We start from the raw sequence: 16,237 nt of genomic DNA, 5'->3' as shown, positions 1-16,237 counted from the left end.
TGTGACGTCATAGACCCAACAGCCAATCAGAAAGTGGGGGGTTGTTTGGGTGTGGCACTTTTCACTTTCATTTAAATTTTGACCATGATTTTTCCCTAATGAAGTGGCCTGTTATTAGGTACACCTGAAAATGGCGGTGTACCTAATAGAGTGTCCATGTGACGTCACAGACCCAACAGCCAATCAGAAAGTGGGGGGTTGTTTGGGTGTGGCACTTTTCACTTTCATTTAAACTTTGACCATGATTTTTCCCTAATGAAGTGGCCTGTTATTAGGTACACCTGAAAATGGCGGTGTACCTAATAGAGTGTCCATGTGACGTCACAGACCCAACAGCCAATCAGAAAGTGGGGGGTTGTTTGGGTGTGGCACTTTTCACTTTCATTTAAATTTTGACCATGATTTTTCCCTAATGAAGTGGCCAGTGATTAGGTACACCTGAAAATGGCGGTGTACCTAATAGAGTGTCCATGTGACGTCACAGACCCAACAGCCAATCAGAAAGTGGGGGGTTGTTTGGGTGTGGCACTTTTCACTTTCATTTAAATTTTGACCATGATTTTTCCCTAATGAAGTGGCCTGTTATTAGGTACACCTGAAAATGGCGGTGTACCTAATAGAGTGTCCATGTGACGTCATAGACCCAACAGCCAATCAGAAAGTGGGGGGTTGTTTGGGTGTGGCACTTTTCACTTTCATTTAAATTTTGACCATGATTTTTCCCTAATGAAGTGGCCTGTTATTAGGTACACCTGAAAATGGCGGTGTACCTAATAGAGTGTCCATGTGACGTCACAGACCCAACAGCCAATCAGAAAGTGGGGGGTTGTTTGGGTGTGGCACTTTTCACTTTCATTTAAACTTTGACCATGATTTTTCCCTAATGAAGTGGCCTGTTATTAGGTACACCTGAAAATGGCGGTGTACCTAATAGAGTGTCCATGTGACGTCACAGACCCAACAGCCAATCAGAAAGTGGGGGGTTGTTTGGGTGTGGCACTTTTCACTTTCATTTAAATTTTGACCATGATTTTTCCCTAATGAAGTGGCCAGTGATTAGGTACACCTGAAAATGGCGGTGTACCTAATAGAGTGTCCATGTGACGTCACAGACCCAACAGCCAATCAGAAAGTGGGGGGTTGTTTGGGTGTGGCACTTTTCACTTTCATTTAAATTTTGACCATGATTTTTCCCTAATGAAGTGGCCTGTTATTAGGTACACCTGAAAATGGCGGTGTACCTAATAGAGTGTCCATGTGACGTCACAGACCCAACAGCCAATCAGAAAGTGGGGGGTTGTTTGGGTGTGGCACTTTTCACTTTCATTTAAACTTTGACCATGATTTTTCCCTAATGAAGTGGCCTGTTATTAGGTACACCTGAAAATGGCGGTGTACCTAATAGAGTGTCCATGTGACGTCACAGACCCAACAGCCAATCAGAAAGTGGGGGGTTGTTTGGGTGTGGCACTTTTCACTTTCATTTAAATTTTGACCATGATTTTTCCCTAATGAAGTGGCCAGTGATTAGGTACACCTGAAAATGGCGGTGTACCTAATAGAGTGTCCATGTGACGTCACAGACCCAACAGCCAATCAGAAAGTGGGGGGTTGTTTGGGTGTGGCACTTTTCACTTTCATTTAAACTTTGACCATGATTTTTCCCTAATGAAGTGGCCTGTTATTAGGTACCTGAAAATGGCGGTGTACCTAATAGAGTGTCCATGTGACGTCACAGACCCAACAGCCAATCAGAAAGTGGGGGGTTGTTTGGGTGTGGCACTTTTCACTTTCATTTAAACTTTGACCATGATTTTTCCCTAATGAAGTGGCCTGTTATTAGGTACACCTGAAAATGGCGGTGTACCTAATAGAGTGTCCATGTGACGTCACAGACCCAACAGCCAATCAGAAAAATCATTCACTTGTCTGTAACCCAGCGTAAAATGAACAAGCAGTTCAGGCTTTATGAAGCAGTTCATGTAATGATGCCAAGCTACCGCAAGATGGCAGTGCCCCCATTCACTCCTATGTAACCCAGCATAAAATGAACATGTTCTTTTTTTCGACCAGACGTCCTCGATGTACAATACAATTTTAATATCCCGCGATCGACTAGTAGTGGCTTGGTTTGATTAAAATGTTTTATCTTCTTTATTTCGCACTTGATGCTCGAGTATCGAGATGTACGAGCATGGTCGGCGTTTTGAACGCACCGCAGCGATTATTTTGCGGTTTATAAACTAACTGTAACTGTCCAAAAGCTGCGGTGCGTTCAAAACACCGAGCATTGCTCGTACATTGCTATACTCGTGCATTAAGTGCAGGGGGGAAAAAAACAAAAAAACGTTTTAATATCCTGCAATCGACCAGTAGTGGCTTGGCGATCAACCGGACGATCGCGATCGACGTATTGGCCACCTTGAACTAGTATTCCAGCCAGTTGGACCTATCCAGACACTCAAATGTCGGATTTATTTGGCGGTACGTAAACTCCCCCTGACTTTCCAAAAGCTGCGGTGCGTTCACAACACAAACCACGAGTCGTACATCGCCCTACTCGAGCTGTCTTGTCAATTAGAGGGAACTCGCGAGCTAGCGTGTTGGTGTTGTGTTGTTAGTGTGGTGTATTTTTGCCGACGTATGTCTCTGCATGAGGCCCAAGGACATCTGAGCCGACTTGGTGAGGAGGACCAGGGTGATTTGCCTTGAGCAATTGTGCTTGCTTTCAAGAAGGTTGACAGGTGTCTAAGTTGAGGACCTTGTATGGGCAGAGAGCCAGCATGCACGAGGATCTCAAAGAGTAGGGATGAGATCATGAGTCTCGCCAGGTAGAAGAAAGGCGTTGCCTGGCAGACGGGGGGGCTTCCGAACATCGTGTCTGTGGGGCGTGAGAGAACATCTTCTGACAACGGCTGAATCAAATCTTTTTCCAACCAGCATTTCCTTTTTTAAAGCCAGCATTTTTCATCAAGTGTTTTGAGAAGACCAGCGAAGCCACGACGACAATTCACCACATTAGCGCCGTTGTTTGCACACGCATCAAGTGCAAAAATAATAATAATTAATATCCCGCGATCGACCAGTAGTGGCTTGGCGATTGACCGGTCGATCGCGATCGACGTCTTGGCCACCCTTGCACTACACCAATGAATGATCTGTCAGCATTTTTACCCGAACAAGTTGACATTTAACGTTCACTACCCAATTAAAAGGCCGAGCTTCGCTGGCGAAATGGAAAAGTGGTTATTCACTTTGCCCGGTGTTCGGGAGAACATGGTTCGAGCCCCACATGAAGCAGACTTTGGGCCAAAGTTTGAATAGTGGGAGACTCGAGTTCTCCCGCGCATAAGGTAAAAGCTTTGAGCACTACACCATTGAATGTTCTGTCAAGTTTTGGTTTAAGCAGGTTGACATTCTAAAGTACACTACCCAAAAAAATCGGCGAGATTCGCTGCTAAAATGGAAGAGTGGTTTTTAACTTGGACCGGTGATCGGGAGATCATGGTTCGAGACCCAGATGAAGCAAACTTTGAACTAAAGTTTGCAACAGTATGAGACTCGAACTTGGTTCTCCCGAACATAAGACAAAAGCTTTATCCACTACAGTATTGAGTGTTCTAGAAAAGCGGTTGTAATTTAATCAATTGACCTTGATTTCGCGAAACATACTATCAATACATAAAAAAAACTCTGAAAATTCTACGTCAAAATGGCTGAGTGGTTTAAGTCTTGGGTTGGTGTCCAGCAGCCTCGGGTTCGAGACTTGCTCTTCGCAGCTTTTGCAAATTAAATAGAAGGACTTATAAGATTCGAACCCGCCTCACCCAAACTGAAGGGAAAAGCTATAACCATTCGACCATTCGAGATCTTACACATTGGGCTTAAGTGTTTGTAATTGAAGGTTATTCTGAACCTTTCCTGAAGATCGCGTCATAATTTAGGATAATACAAATAATTCTTCAGTATCTGGCCATCAAACAATGGTCGAGTGGATAACGCCATTGACTTTGATGATTGCAGCGCTGGTTCGAGACCAGGGACCGCCAAACATGTCGAATTTTTTTTTTTAAGTTTTTTTTTTCCCCCTTCTGATGACGTCATCACTAAAAGACTATAAAAGGCGTCACGAACGCGACGGCGCTCACTCTTTCCTCTGACAGCGAGCGGGCGCCACGCTGCTCTGGTCCACCTGCTGCACGACAGCGTTGAAAGTCACAAGGTAAGTGTTCAACGTTTGTTAACCTTTTCAAACTAACTGCTTTTGCTCTCTTTCAGCGTCAACTTGCACTTTGGGCGTGTGAGCGTGCTTCCATCTTGCAAGCATGCAAGCTAAAACGTTTGCAGAAGCTAGCGTTAGCAGTTAGCGTCTTCAACGACCACCAAAACGCATTCATTTGCCGTGCAACCAAACAATTGACGGTGGGTAAGTACAGCTACATTTTGCAAACTGAAGCACGCATGCACCGTGTGGAAAGAGCACTAACACTATTTTTTTTGCCCAAACATTTAGCAACGTCTGGACGACAGCGCCGGAAGGTAAGTAGACAAAGCAGCGCTTGCATAAATCCACCAGAGAATGAATGACTCCAATATTTTTGGTGTTAATTTCTGCTTTCTGTCTGCAGGTGCCAATCGTTAAGACGACCCCGGCATGGCCGACGGACTTTCTGTGAGTTTTCAAGTCAATCGACTGCTCTAATTGTCTTATTTCTGTCCACAGGCCTGCATCTGGAATAGAGGGAGCAGATTGACTGCAAAATGGTAAAAGTAGTTTTATTGGCAAATTGACTAAAGCAAACATTTGTTCTTTTTCTTGTCTGCAGAGTCCAAGATGGCCGCCTTGCAGTCCTCTCATGGCTTCATGTGACACTTGCAGGTAGGTCTACTCTTGCTCAACCCAATTTGCTTGTTAAAATGCAGAGTGGTTGTCACCTTACCTTGACTTTCAGACCAGCAAGCTGTGCTTGGAGAGCCGTCCGTCCCGGAGCTGCCCTCCATTCCTCACTGGTGAAACACGCACGCACGAGTCCAAATGTTTGTTTGACACGTGTCAAACATTTCAGCTTGTTTTTACTCCTTTTGTCCACCAGGTGGTGCCAAAGGACCAGGTTTCTGCAGCATGGATCTACAAGGTTTTGAACCTGTGGCATGATCAACTTCTTGGCCGAAGTGCTGATAGGTGACAACTTACTATTAACTTGGCATTGTTTAAAAGTGCTTACCTGTTTTTTTTTTTTATGCCTCCCTCTTCCTGCAGATCACTTTCCAGTAAAAATGCAGTTGGAAATTCTGCCACCTGCTGGTCAAAGGAAAAAGCCTTACAAAACCATGCCGAGGTTCCTCGAGGCTGTCTCCATTTTCAGAGTTGATGGCCTCTCGTTTGTGTTGTGTGCAGGTGTCCACCCTGGAGAGTCTTGACAACATTTCAGGAACTGTGCACCAGTGACCATCCGGCTGCTTCCAGTCTACAATGAAAAAGAAAAGCAGTCAACTTAAATGGAGTTTTTGTGTTTTCTTTCCAGGTAGAGGTGACAAATCTTGGTCCACAATTTGTCTTCGGTCTACTGTGAGTTTGCTCACCTGGGTCTGTGCTGCCTGAAGAGCCCTCTGCTGGTAAGAGAAGCGAAGTAATGACATTTTAGCAAACAGGTTTTAAAATTTGAATTTTTGTTTGTCCAGTGTGGACCAACATCTACCTGCTCGCGGAGGAAGTTGAGTACCAGAGCAAAGCTCCAGACTAGCAAGACTTCAATTTCCCTGTTACTAAGGCAACCTGAGACACTTTAAATGCTTATTGCACAATCTTATAATTCCACTAATATTTTCCCCCCTATTGTGACAGGCAGCAAGGACAAAAGTCTGCTTCCTGGTCATGCCGCAAGGAATACCTGGTGTAATGCACAACTCTACTTGCGCACTGGTATGTAACATGCCAAACTATTTTCTGGACAAAATGTTGACTTGACACTTTACTTGCCAATCTCTTTTTGTCTTAGGTCTGGGCATGGTGTAACACTCGTCCCTCTGTCCAACCGCTTGGCCACTCATCCCTCTAGCTGACCGCTTGACCACTCGTCCCTCGGGCCGACCACTTCACCACTGGGCAACAAGCAGACTGCTAACCAACTTGTTACTTTGTTGTGATTGAATGTTTACTCTGCAAAACAAATAAAGCTTTATTACAAATAACACAAACTTTCAACTCTTCGTTTTCAAACCCCACAACAAAAAATATTTTCCAGCCCAAAAAAATTTTGGATTTTTTTTTTCGGTGAACTTTTTTGAGAAAAGGGGCGGGGTAAAACTGGAATACTGCTTCATGATTGGCTGAGAGCTCTAAAACTGGGCGGAGCCATGGAAATGAAAGGCTGTGATTGGCGCAAAAGTGGCCGTAGACATGCAAATGAGATGATTTGCGATTGGTCAGGCTAAAAGTGGGCGTGGCCTCATTAAAATGGAGCAATCTGATTGGTCAGATGTGCAAATGCTGCATTCTGATTGGCTGACACAAAGTGGGCGTGGTTATGCAAATTTTGAGCCAAGCCGTGATTGGCCAGGCTGAATTTGGGCAGAGCTAGGAGGCGGGGAAAGTGGCACTTAGGTTTTGGAAGGCTTTTTGCAGCTTTGAGTTGAGTGTTTGCCTTCAGCCACTGAACGGAGCCAAGTCTTTGACTGCTTCTCACTGTCTCCGCAGGACTCAAAGTGACTGCAATTGTACAATTGCATCACTTTGACTCATGTGGAGACACACAGAGCGAGCGAGAAGCAGTCAAACACTTGGCTCTGCTGCAGTGATGCTCACCTCAAGGCTGCTGAAAACATAGTAGTGGACAGACACTTAGCTTTTCAAACAGTACTTTGCAGTGACCAGCAAGCATGAAAGACATCAAATGAGCACATTTGCTCAGCAATCACAAAAAGACACTTGAACAATTGATTGAATAGAAAAGCAGTTTAAAAAGGCCCTGTCTGCCTGTATGGAAGCAGATGAAGTACACTCGCTCACTTCTCGTGGCAGGCACTAGGCAGGGGAAGGTGAGCACATGCAAACAGTGCAAACATCTCTCACTGGGACAAAAGCCAAGTGCCAGGTACTCCACAGTACCAGCACCAGCACTTTTCAGAGGTTTTGTGAGAGATGTCAGCTGCTTGCGTGTGCTCACCTTCTCCCTGGTGTGCCATGACAAGATGACATCAGCTCCTCAAGCACATAACACTACCAACTAACACCATTTTTTTCTTTAGATTCAAGTCATAATTTTAGAAGAACACAGTGGTCCACTTTCACTTTTCATGTGTGCCAACTATGATCAAAACGATACTTTTGAAGTTCAAATGCATTTTTCAAAAGTATTGACATGTCACTTTAACCATCGTTGAGCCATTCTTTTGTTACTTTTCACTGTGTCCCAAATAATCATCAGGACATGATTCATTTGGGAAATGACCAATTCAAATGTCCTTTGATAACATTTGGGAATATTTGAAGTCACGACCTTCTACGTCTAAGATTAGGAGGCAAACAAAATGGGGAGGTAACCTACCTTTCGACGACCAGCAGCCGACGTGGAGCCTCCAGTCTTCAAGTTTGGACATGGAAAAACAACGCTTTGGTTCATTATCCATTGATTGACAGCCGAGTGAGTGCTACTTGTCGGTGGGTAGGCGTGCTAGCTAACGCACCACCTCTTGTTTCACGAGAGCTAGCGAGTTCCACTGACCTAACGACTAACAAATCTTCTCCTTTCATGTCATTGTTTACATGTATGCGTGTACATACATACAGCAAATCGAAAGCTTGGTTAAAGTTGACATGACTCACTCGAAAGCCCAAATGGTAACAACCTGAAGAGCTAGCTGCCCGCTGAAAGCGGAAGTGTACGGTAGCCGAGAAAGCTCAATTCAAGTCATGAACCTCACAGCACGTCACTGGGTACTGCCTCTTCACATTTGAACAATCACATTTGCAGTAAGGCTTTATAGGAAAAAAAATTATCACGTATAGTAAGTTTTATTTGGGGTTTGTAATTGAAGGTTACTCTGAACCTTTCATGATTTGTGATAATACAAACTCATCTTTATGCACGATGATGGAGGGGATAGATAAAACATTGCGTGGGAGCATTATGAAATGCAATATTATAAAAGAGCCAAGTCTGTATGTATCTGGTTGAAGTGTGAAATGTTTTATTTTTTTTCTCATTTTATCAATCAATCATCAGGATTGGAATCATTTTTTCCAATCCATTGTATAGTACACGTCTTTATGTATCAATGCCTATTGTTACTTATAACTACATTAGCAAATAAAAATCAAACAATTAAAAATAAAAACATGGCAACCAGCCATAAAATAACCAAAAATTACAGTAAGAACCTTAAACATGTAAGAACTGTTAAAATAAATATCAATGTCTTAAACAAAGACAACTATGAAAAACAAAAAGACAGCTGAAATCAGCGCCCCATCTTCCAAAAAACAAAAACCTCTCTGCTGCGAAAGCCACCAGTTTTGGAAGAGCGAGCTTCATGAGAGAAACAGCAAAGTGGAGAATTTTTTTTTTTCCAAATGTAAGCCTTGCTTCAAGTCTGGTCATGGAAATGTCCTTTTGTCAGGACGAGCGCTCGCCCACCATCCAGCGGAAGCGAGCCAGCAGCGGCAAGTGGTCCGACGAGTGCCGCGCGTTGGGCAGCCTGTCCACTCGCTCCAACTCGTGCTGGCCCACCAGTGACAGCCTGCCCAGCAGCTGAAGGCCCCGCCCGCCGGGAAGCGACTCTAAACAAGGCAAGCAACGCTTCACGTCAGCGGATCGCGTGATGAAACCTTCCAAAGGTGGCGGCCGCTTGCGCGTACCGCACGGCGTGTACAGGATGTAGTCCACCATCATGGCGCAGCGCGAGTGGCAGGTGGTGACGGCGCCGCGCCCGTCCGGCGCCAGGTAAGGTGGGTAGCACGAGCGCAACGGCACGTCGTGCTCCAGACGCCACCTGCCCGCACACACATAGACATTTTTGTAGCCCCCAAAAATCTCTTAAAAATTCTTAAGATATATTTCAACACTTTCCCAGTCCAACCTTTTTCGAGACTTGTCGGCGACCGCTCGTTGCGCAACTTCTTTCGCCGTCAGCTGGGAGCTTTCTTGTTCAGCTGCACACAAAGCACAAGACGGCGTGAGCGTTTCGCCGAGACGTAGGCGACTTGCTCCAGCTGCGGCGGGCGGGGCTGACCGACCGGAGGACGAGGATGCGGCGGAGGCGCTCGTGCTCTCGTATTGGCACCGCTGGTTGATGCCCAAAGCGGGAGACCAGATGGGACTCTCCAACAGGCGCTGGCCCCGAGAACTGTTCTCCTGACCCGACACCTGCGCACACGAATGCTATTTACAATACAGCGAAAATCATCCAAGTGGCCAAGAGAGATTGGTTCGGACCGTGCCGACGGGAAGGTGGCGGTAGTCGAGTCGTCCGTTGGTGAGGAAGGCGAAAAGCGGACTCCACGGCGTGGAGTTGAAGTCCCCACACAGAAGCACCGGGTGGGCGGCGCCGTCCGAGAGGCGGGCCGAGCGGCTGATCTCGGCCAAAAGGATGGCCAGCTGGGCCAGTTTGACGTCGCCCCGCCGCGGGTTGTACAGGAGGTGCGTGTTGGCCACACACATAAATTCGTCAGCGGCGGCGCCAGACGGCCGCAGGAGGAGGACCAATCCCACGTTGCCGCGGTCCAAGAGGGCATCGCCCGGCCGGAAGTACTCGACGGGATTGGACGAGAGCAGGGAAAAGCGAGAAGTCTTGAAGGCCACGGCGCAACCGTCCGGGTGCTTGCCCGTACGCTTCTTGTACACGCACTCGTAACCTCAAAACACACACAGTGTAAAAATTACAATTCGCTCATTTCCATCAGCTCTATGTAATTAAAAAAAAAAAAAAACATACCTTGTGCATGTAGTGCGGGCCTGATCTGATTTTTAAAGTGGTTCTCCTGAACTTCTTGAAGACACAGGACCTGAGGGGACAAATGCATTGAAGTCAAAGGTCACGCTCAGCAGAGGTTACCTGGGTGCGACGCGGCCGCCTCACGTCAGCGTCGTAGTGCTTCAGCTCGGCCAGCAGGTTGTGCAGCCGGTGCTGCCAGCTCAGGGCGGCGGGCGAGCAACACGAGTACAAGTAGTCGTTGGCCCGCAACAGATCCTGCGACAGGATGTTGTACGACATCACCGAGAAGTCCAACGTTTTGCCGCCTACGCGCGCGCCGCCGACTGGCGACACCTCCCAGCGTCTGGGCAGCAGCGATTTCCAACCTTAATTTGCCCAAGACAAATCTTTTTACAAATTCCTCAAAAGATGGCAGTTTGTTGACACATACGAGCCACACGCTCACCTTGCGCCTGAGGGACAACCGGCTCAATTTCGGGAGGAGGAGTCCCCCCGACCGCTTCCTCTGAGGAAGCTCCGAGCGACTCCTCCTCCGACCCGCGGCGTGGATGTGGCACGCAGCCTCCGTCTTTGCACTCGCTCTGGTCCTCAAGAGTCCTTGTCACGTGTTTGCTCTTAAAATCCCCACTCAAATCCGTCCCAGGTGGACTTGTGTCCCTCAAGCAGGATTCCCTGCCGGCGCTTAATCCTTTGATTGCACGCTCATCTTTTCGAATCTTCTTCTCAGCGCTCCTTTTGCGTTTGGAAGGAGGCTCGTGCTCCATCATGAAGCCGGTGGAGGTGGACACCAAACGAGAACTTGTCCTCCAGCAAAGAGCGTTGATGAAGCAGACGAATCCCTGCCGGCAGATGGGCAGATGTTGGGGAAGGAGGCCTGTCCCAACGACGCTCAACTGGCCAAGAAACATGACGTGGCTGGAAGCACAAAGAGCATTCATTGATTGTCACGCCATGTCCACACATATAAACATAATTTGATTTCTAATCACGTGACCAATTCGCCTTATATGAAGCACAACGACATACCTGAAACATTGATTCAAATATCGAAACGACAAAAGAAAAGTAGTAAAAGAAAGTTACACATTAAACCGAGAGATCGATGACTTTCGACTACTCACGTTTCACGATCAGTGAGGGAGACATGATCAGTTACAAAAATGTTACTAAAATAAAACTAATGAGGATTTACAGTGAGAAATGTTTCAATGGCTCTGGTTGAGAAAAATAAACACCAACTGTCCTTGACATTATACGTCATCGTTTACGCAAGAAGAAGGCGTCGAAACCCCCTGATGCGTTCAGGATATTGGAATGTATGAAAATATATAGCTTTCTGTACAAATGTGTTCATAACAATGAATAAAAAGCTTAAATATTGCAGTTAAACAGCTGATAAATATGTGATAAATACGGTAAACTACGCGATCCTACTTTCCTCTATAAAACCCAATTTACATTCGTGGTAAGGCCGAAATACGTAAGATCTTGAACGCAGCACCGTCAGTCGCCTCCTCTTTTAGGTCAGTGGAATATGTAGTTTATTTCTCAGTTATTATAATGTAAAAGGCGAGGAAATGCACTACAAACATGTCGATGGATTAAAACGGCGTCCCGAACGGAAACAAATTCTCTTATTTTCAATTTTGGTTTTGAGTAGCATCCTCACACTGAAAACGTAATTTTGCACATTTTAATCAAGATTCCATGTTGGTGTCCCCATCTTTTTCCAAATAATAAAAAACGTCTTAAAAGTAGGAAGTTGTGACTTACGTGTCTACGTGTGTCCACTAGCCAGCTGCCAGGATATTCGCCACTGTTACAACATGTCACATGTCAGTTTTTCTACAGCGACGTGTTCACATATTGCTTGTCATCCATATCAGCACGATGTATGGTGGGATCGATTTAGGAGAGGGGGTTCGTGACGTTCCCGTGCCGTGGTGGACCTTGGCCGGCCGGCCGACAGCTCCTGTGGCGACCCCTTCAGGTCATTTATCATAATTATCAGTAATTTCCCCAGTTTTTATGCAAATTAATTATGACACATCACAGTGAGCTCACATGGAAATGTATATGGTGACGTTTTTTTTTTCACACAAGGCAGGCAAGGTATTATAACATAACAAAATAAGGAAACAATGATTTATGACCGTTTTAGCTGAACTGACATCATATAGGTCACAGGGCATTAAAAAAAACGTTTTTAGGGCTCAAAAGAAAGAAAATAGATCAGTTTTGTAGGTTAGGTTCATGCATGACAAAGCGCTTCCTCTAGAAATAAAAATGCAACCTTGTGTTACTGTAACTTTCTTTCATATTTTTCCACATATTTTGACTTTATCACCTGTGCAGTGCATCACGAGCCCAAAGACCCTTCCTAGTCACACACACACACTCGACACAAACAATGTTGTGTAGCATTTTGTAAATAGAAGATAACATAAAGTCGTATCAGTAAATCTGCTGACTTCACAAATAAGATGAATACATTTCTAAACCTCGAGGCAGTGACCCATCAGCTCCAGCAGACGGCGCTGTGGTGAGCAAAAGCTCGTCGTGTTCCTGCTTTTTAATGATCATTACTGCCACCTACAGGACTGGAGTGAAACACATGATGTAAGCATGTTTCGCCTTGGAGGAGGTTTGAGTTGTCTTCAATATAAAATTCTATTTTTTGCATTGAGTGTTACTGAATTGTGCAATTAATAAAGTTGTCAATGTGCTCGTGTAAAAAAAATATATATATATCAGGCACCATCACCTGCCTGTCACATTTAGTGTCTCTGATGAATCCGGAATGAAGTTGTTCTAGGAGGCTTTTTTGCTTCCTTGACGAAGGAAAGAAGATGCCACCTCCCTTCTTGACTCACACAATTACAATTAATTCAAATGCAGTCCAACCTGTCTGAACACAACGCGTCGAACCGGCTGAGGCGGAGGTGCGCGCGCGCACGCACGCACGCACACACTAACGCACAAGTCAACCTCAAGCTAAGCAGTCATGGACTTGGAGGCGCAGGTAAGAAGCACTATATAGCGAAAATGATTGGTAATTGTTTACCTGAACTGAGACCCTGTGAGGTCACAGGGCACTTAAAAACCGCAACTTTTTTTTAGGGGTCTAAATCAAGAAAATAGATAAGTTTCAGGGTTAGGTTCATGCATGACAGAAGGATTCCTTTAGGAAGAAAAAAAATAATGCAACCTTGAGTTACTGAATAGCACTGGACAAAGATATAACAGTAAGCATTGGGGACATTTTTGATGTGAAGAACGATGTTTACTATTTCATTCAGACAACACGCTCTACTTCCTTGAAACTTTGATGCTTCAGACTGTATAGTGCCTTGGGCTTATTTTTGACTTTACCAGTTGGACAGCAATGTTGTGCAACCTGCTTGAACACTGGTACAAGTGTCACGCGCCTCTCATCACCTGTTGTGGTCTGACTTATTCACTGATCTGCAGGATTTTACATAGCTATCTAGTATAGTAACTATTTTCCATATTTTGTTTAAAACAGCCAAGAAACCTTTAAAGGGAGAACAATGCCCTCTAGCGGCTAAAGTGAGAAACGTCACAAAGCTAACGGGAAAAAGAATGCCAAAGAAAGACAAAACAGTTTGTCTTCTAAAGTCGCTATCATACAAACATACATAACATTCCCAAAAATATTTTGTCACCACACAAAAGAATAGAATTTGCGCCAAAACGACAACATTCACGTGACGTCATATACTAAAAAGGTTAATGACGTCATTTGTCAATTTCACAAGATTGAGGAGATCACATTGACGGCCAAATTCGGAGACCTGATTGAGTTCTCGTACCCGATCGGCTACTCGCACTGGGGCGTGTATGACGACGATGGCCATGTGATCCACTTTGCCGTGGCAGGTGAGCAGAAGTGATTTTTCTTCTTTGTTTTTTTTTCCAATCAAGTTCCCAGATGTCTGAATAATGTGTTTAGGGAAGTTTTTCCACAGTAGTAAGTAGACATTTGCAAACATTGCACAGAGGAGAACCACATCTTGGGCAACATCCGCACATCACTCCAAAGCTGGTTCCCCATCTGCGGTGACCTACTACTGGGCGCCACCCGTATTCGCCGGGTTCCGCTGGGCGAGGTCACCGTCCCCGAAGGCGTCCACGTCCTGATCAGCAACAACCGTCACGCTTTCAAAGCATCCTCGCCCGAGGAGATAAGGCGGCGGCGTGACGCCCTGGAGGACGTGGAGCTGCCCTACAACCTCTTCTGGCTAAACTGCGAGCACTTTGCCACATTTGTGCGATACGGGAAAGCCATCTGCAACCAGGTACATATTCGACAAAACCGAGGTCTACGTAAAAGATGAGCTAAAACTGACACGTCCACAGATTCCCACCAAGGCCAAAAACGAAGAGAGCGAGTCAGCCACCAGCACCTTCCAGAAAATCGTTGACTCCAAAGCCCCTTCCTAGCCGCACACTCAACGCATACAATTGTCTCTAGAATTTCATCAATAAAACATAATACAAAGTGATAATAGGAAATCTGCTGACTTTAAAAATAATTTACCTGAATGGTGAAGCAGTGAGCCTTCAGCTCCAGCAGAGGGCGCTGTCGTGGGTATAATAAACTCGCTGTGTTCCAACCATTACTGCCATCTCCGAGGCTGGAGTCAAACACATGATGTACGTATTGGCTTGTTTTGGCCTTGACGGAGATTCTAATTCTCTGATATCAATTAAAAATATATTTTGTATGCATTGAGTGTTATTGAATGAGCTCCCTGACCAAGTATCCAATGTGATCACGTTAAATAGGAATTGACATGAGGTAACGAGCTTGCAATGCAGTCCAACCTGCTTGAATTCAAAACGTTCAACTGGCGTGCACATAAACTCGAACCTCAAACTAAGAATTTAGAAGACTGCAACATGGATCTGCAGGCACAGGTAAGAAGCACAACTATATCCCAAAAATGAGAAAAATGGCAACCATGATATCACGATACACAATATTTACTTATAGCATCAATAAAATTGGCTCAATCCTTCAAGGAATTAATGCAACAAAGCCGCAGCTCTTTAATACGTGACTGACTCGACAGGCATGACGGAAACGCATTGCGCAGATGACGAAATATTAATAAATGACTCATCGGGATTAAATTCCCAAATTTAGAAAAAAATAACATTGGAATGGAAGTCAAAAGAAAAATCAAGCATGTTTTGAACTCAACACAAGCACGTCTAATAATAACATCCATGTCACATGACAATAATAAAAACGATAATGACGTGTCAGGTTGAGGAGATCTCGTCAAAGGCCAAATTCGGAGACCTGATCGAGTTCTCGTGTCCGATCGGCTACTCGCACTGGGGCTTGTACGACGACGATGGCTATGTCTTGCACTATGGCGTGACAGGTGAGCAGATTACAAATCAAAAGGGTTTCCAAACATCTTGATAATATGTTTCATCCAAACGGTCCAAGGATGGCAGCAATTTAGGGGCACATGGCACTTTGTTTTGATTGCAAGCATCATCTTCATCATTCCAAAGCCTGAATTTCACACACAGTAAGCTGGGCGAGACCCTCACCCACAATATTGGTTGGTGGCACTAAATGGTTGGATCCTCGTCGACGGTACCAAACGTTCTCAGCAGTGGATGCACCTGAGGAGTATTTTCAACATTTCATTTTTGTTCTCTCAAGTCCGTGTTTGTGTTGCTCAGACGAGACTCAACTCATGAACTCCTTCCGCACCAAGCCTCAAAATAGAGAGACCAAGTCAGCTACCAGAATCTTACAGGACATCGTTGACTCGAAAAACCCTTCCTAGTCACACACACACGCATCGTGTGGAGAATTTTGTAAATAGAAGATCATATCAAGTCAATCTGCTGACTTCAAAAATAACATGAATACTTTCCTAAACGGCGAGGCAATGAGCCATCAGCTCCGGCAGAGGGCGCTGTGGTGAGTAAAAGCTCGCCGCGTTCCTGCTTTTTAATGACCATTACCGCCACCTACAGGACTGGGGTGGAAAACATAAAGTGCCCATACGTTTGTTTGGCCTTGACGGAGGTTCTGGCTGTCTAAAATAAAAAATATATACTTTTTTTGCGTTGACCGTCACGGAAGTGTGCACCTAATAAAGTTGCCAATGTATGCATAAAAAGTCTGACGTGTCTATAGAAGCAACAAAATAGTGCCAAGGGGCAAATATTGTTAAAATGAAACTCACCCCAACATAATTCTTGGCTCGAATGTTCACACAACATGACACCGATCATTCTTGTTAATGCGCATTAC

At 45.1% G+C, this 16,237-nt stretch overlaps 2 protein-coding genes and 3 long non-coding RNA genes across 16 annotated transcripts; 2 read left to right on the top strand and 3 right to left on the bottom strand.

Moving 5' to 3' along the window:
* Window positions 1-3,581: 3,581 nt before the first annotated feature.
* Window positions 3,582-7,859, bottom strand: LOC147042170 (uncharacterized). Of its 3 annotated transcripts, XR_015068984.1 has the most exons (5): window positions 7,548-7,859; window positions 5,981-6,160; window positions 5,584-5,610; window positions 5,226-5,468; window positions 3,582-5,007 (listed from the first exon to the last, which is right to left on the bottom strand). It is a non-coding gene; the product is annotated as an uncharacterized LOC147042170 (long non-coding RNA). The 3 variants fall into 3 exon arrangements; XR_015068983.1 differs by having other exon boundaries at window positions 3,583-5,468; window positions 5,584-5,613; XR_015068982.1 differs by having other exon boundaries at window positions 3,584-5,468.
* LOC147042171 (uncharacterized) lies at window positions 4,123-6,183 on the top strand. 9 transcript variants are annotated; one of them, XR_015068980.1, is made up of 12 exons: window positions 4,123-4,222; window positions 4,279-4,422; window positions 4,514-4,539; window positions 4,629-4,652; window positions 4,724-4,764; window positions 4,827-4,879; window positions 4,953-5,010; window positions 5,094-5,182; window positions 5,261-5,616; window positions 5,683-5,771; window positions 5,850-5,923; window positions 6,000-6,183. It is a non-coding gene; the product is annotated as an uncharacterized LOC147042171 (long non-coding RNA). The 9 variants fall into 9 exon arrangements; XR_015068977.1 differs by having other exon boundaries at window positions 4,279-4,426; XR_015068981.1 differs by lacking the exon at window positions 4,629-4,652.
* Window positions 7,860-8,166: 307 nt separating the features above from the next.
* angel2 (angel homolog 2 (Drosophila)) lies at window positions 8,167-11,931 on the bottom strand. 2 transcript variants are annotated; one of them, XM_085937594.1, is made up of 9 exons: window positions 11,707-11,931; window positions 10,379-10,848; window positions 10,078-10,298; window positions 9,934-10,003; window positions 9,435-9,853; window positions 9,236-9,365; window positions 9,079-9,151; window positions 8,858-8,991; window positions 8,167-8,779 (listed from the first exon to the last, which is right to left on the bottom strand). In XM_085937594.1, the coding sequence occupies exons 2-9, from the start codon at window positions 10,839-10,841 to the stop codon at window positions 8,616-8,618; spliced, it is 1,674 nt and encodes a 557-aa protein (XP_085793720.1). In that variant the 5' UTR covers window positions 10,842-10,848; window positions 11,707-11,931; the 3' UTR covers window positions 8,167-8,615. The 2 variants fall into 2 exon arrangements, with proteins under 2 accessions (XP_085793720.1, XP_085793719.1); XM_085937593.1 differs by lacking the exon at window positions 11,707-11,931 and adding an exon at window positions 11,055-11,211.
* An 881-nt stretch (window positions 11,932-12,812) lies between these two features.
* LOC147042168 (phospholipase A and acyltransferase 2-like) lies at window positions 12,813-14,681 on the top strand. The gene is made up of 4 exons (XM_085937775.1): window positions 12,813-12,955; window positions 13,713-13,833; window positions 13,954-14,252; window positions 14,314-14,681. The coding sequence occupies exons 1-4, from the start codon at window positions 12,938-12,940 to the stop codon at window positions 14,395-14,397; spliced, it is 522 nt and encodes a 173-aa protein (XP_085793901.1). The 5' UTR covers window positions 12,813-12,937; the 3' UTR covers window positions 14,398-14,681.
* Window positions 14,682-15,023: 342 nt separating this feature from the next.
* LOC147042167 (uncharacterized) lies at window positions 15,024-16,199 on the bottom strand. The gene is made up of 3 exons (XR_015068887.1): window positions 16,170-16,199; window positions 15,670-15,959; window positions 15,024-15,597 (listed from the first exon to the last, which is right to left on the bottom strand). It is a non-coding gene; the product is annotated as an uncharacterized LOC147042167 (long non-coding RNA).
* Between the last annotated feature and the right edge of the window lie 38 nt (window positions 16,200-16,237).

The sequence above is a fragment of the Syngnathus leptorhynchus genome, chromosome 18 (genome assembly GCF_054491065.1).
Source record: "Syngnathus leptorhynchus isolate UIUO chromosome 18, UIUO_Slep, whole genome shotgun sequence".
In the NCBI taxonomy this organism is placed as follows: domain Eukaryota; kingdom Metazoa; phylum Chordata; class Actinopteri; order Syngnathiformes; family Syngnathidae; genus Syngnathus; species Syngnathus leptorhynchus.
Note: the sequence above shows the minus strand (reverse complement) of the source record. Positions and strands in the feature narration are given on the sequence as shown.

Excerpts from the sequence above, each read along its gene's own strand:
- LOC147042168 (XM_085937775.1), top strand. Across the intron at positions 13,834-13,953 it reads GATCCACTTTGCCGTGGCAG|AGGAGAACCACATCTTGGGC; the intron begins GTGAGCAGAAGT and ends AACATTGCACAG. Across the intron at positions 14,253-14,313 it reads GGAAAGCCATCTGCAACCAG|ATTCCCACCAAGGCCAAAAA; the intron begins GTACATATTCGA and ends ACACGTCCACAG.
- angel2 (XM_085937594.1), bottom strand. The coding sequence starts at position 10,841 with ATGTTTCTTGGCCAGTTGAGCGTCGTTGGGACAGGCCTCCTTCCCCAA. Across the intron at positions 10,299-10,378 it reads GGTTGTCCCTCAGGCGCAAG|GTTGGAAATCGCTGCTGCCC; the intron begins GTGAGCGTGTGG and ends GGGCAAATTAAG. Across the intron at positions 8,992-9,078 it reads GCCGACAAGTCTCGAAAAAG|GTGGCGTCTGGAGCACGACG; the intron begins GTTGGACTGGGA and ends GTGTGCGGGCAG.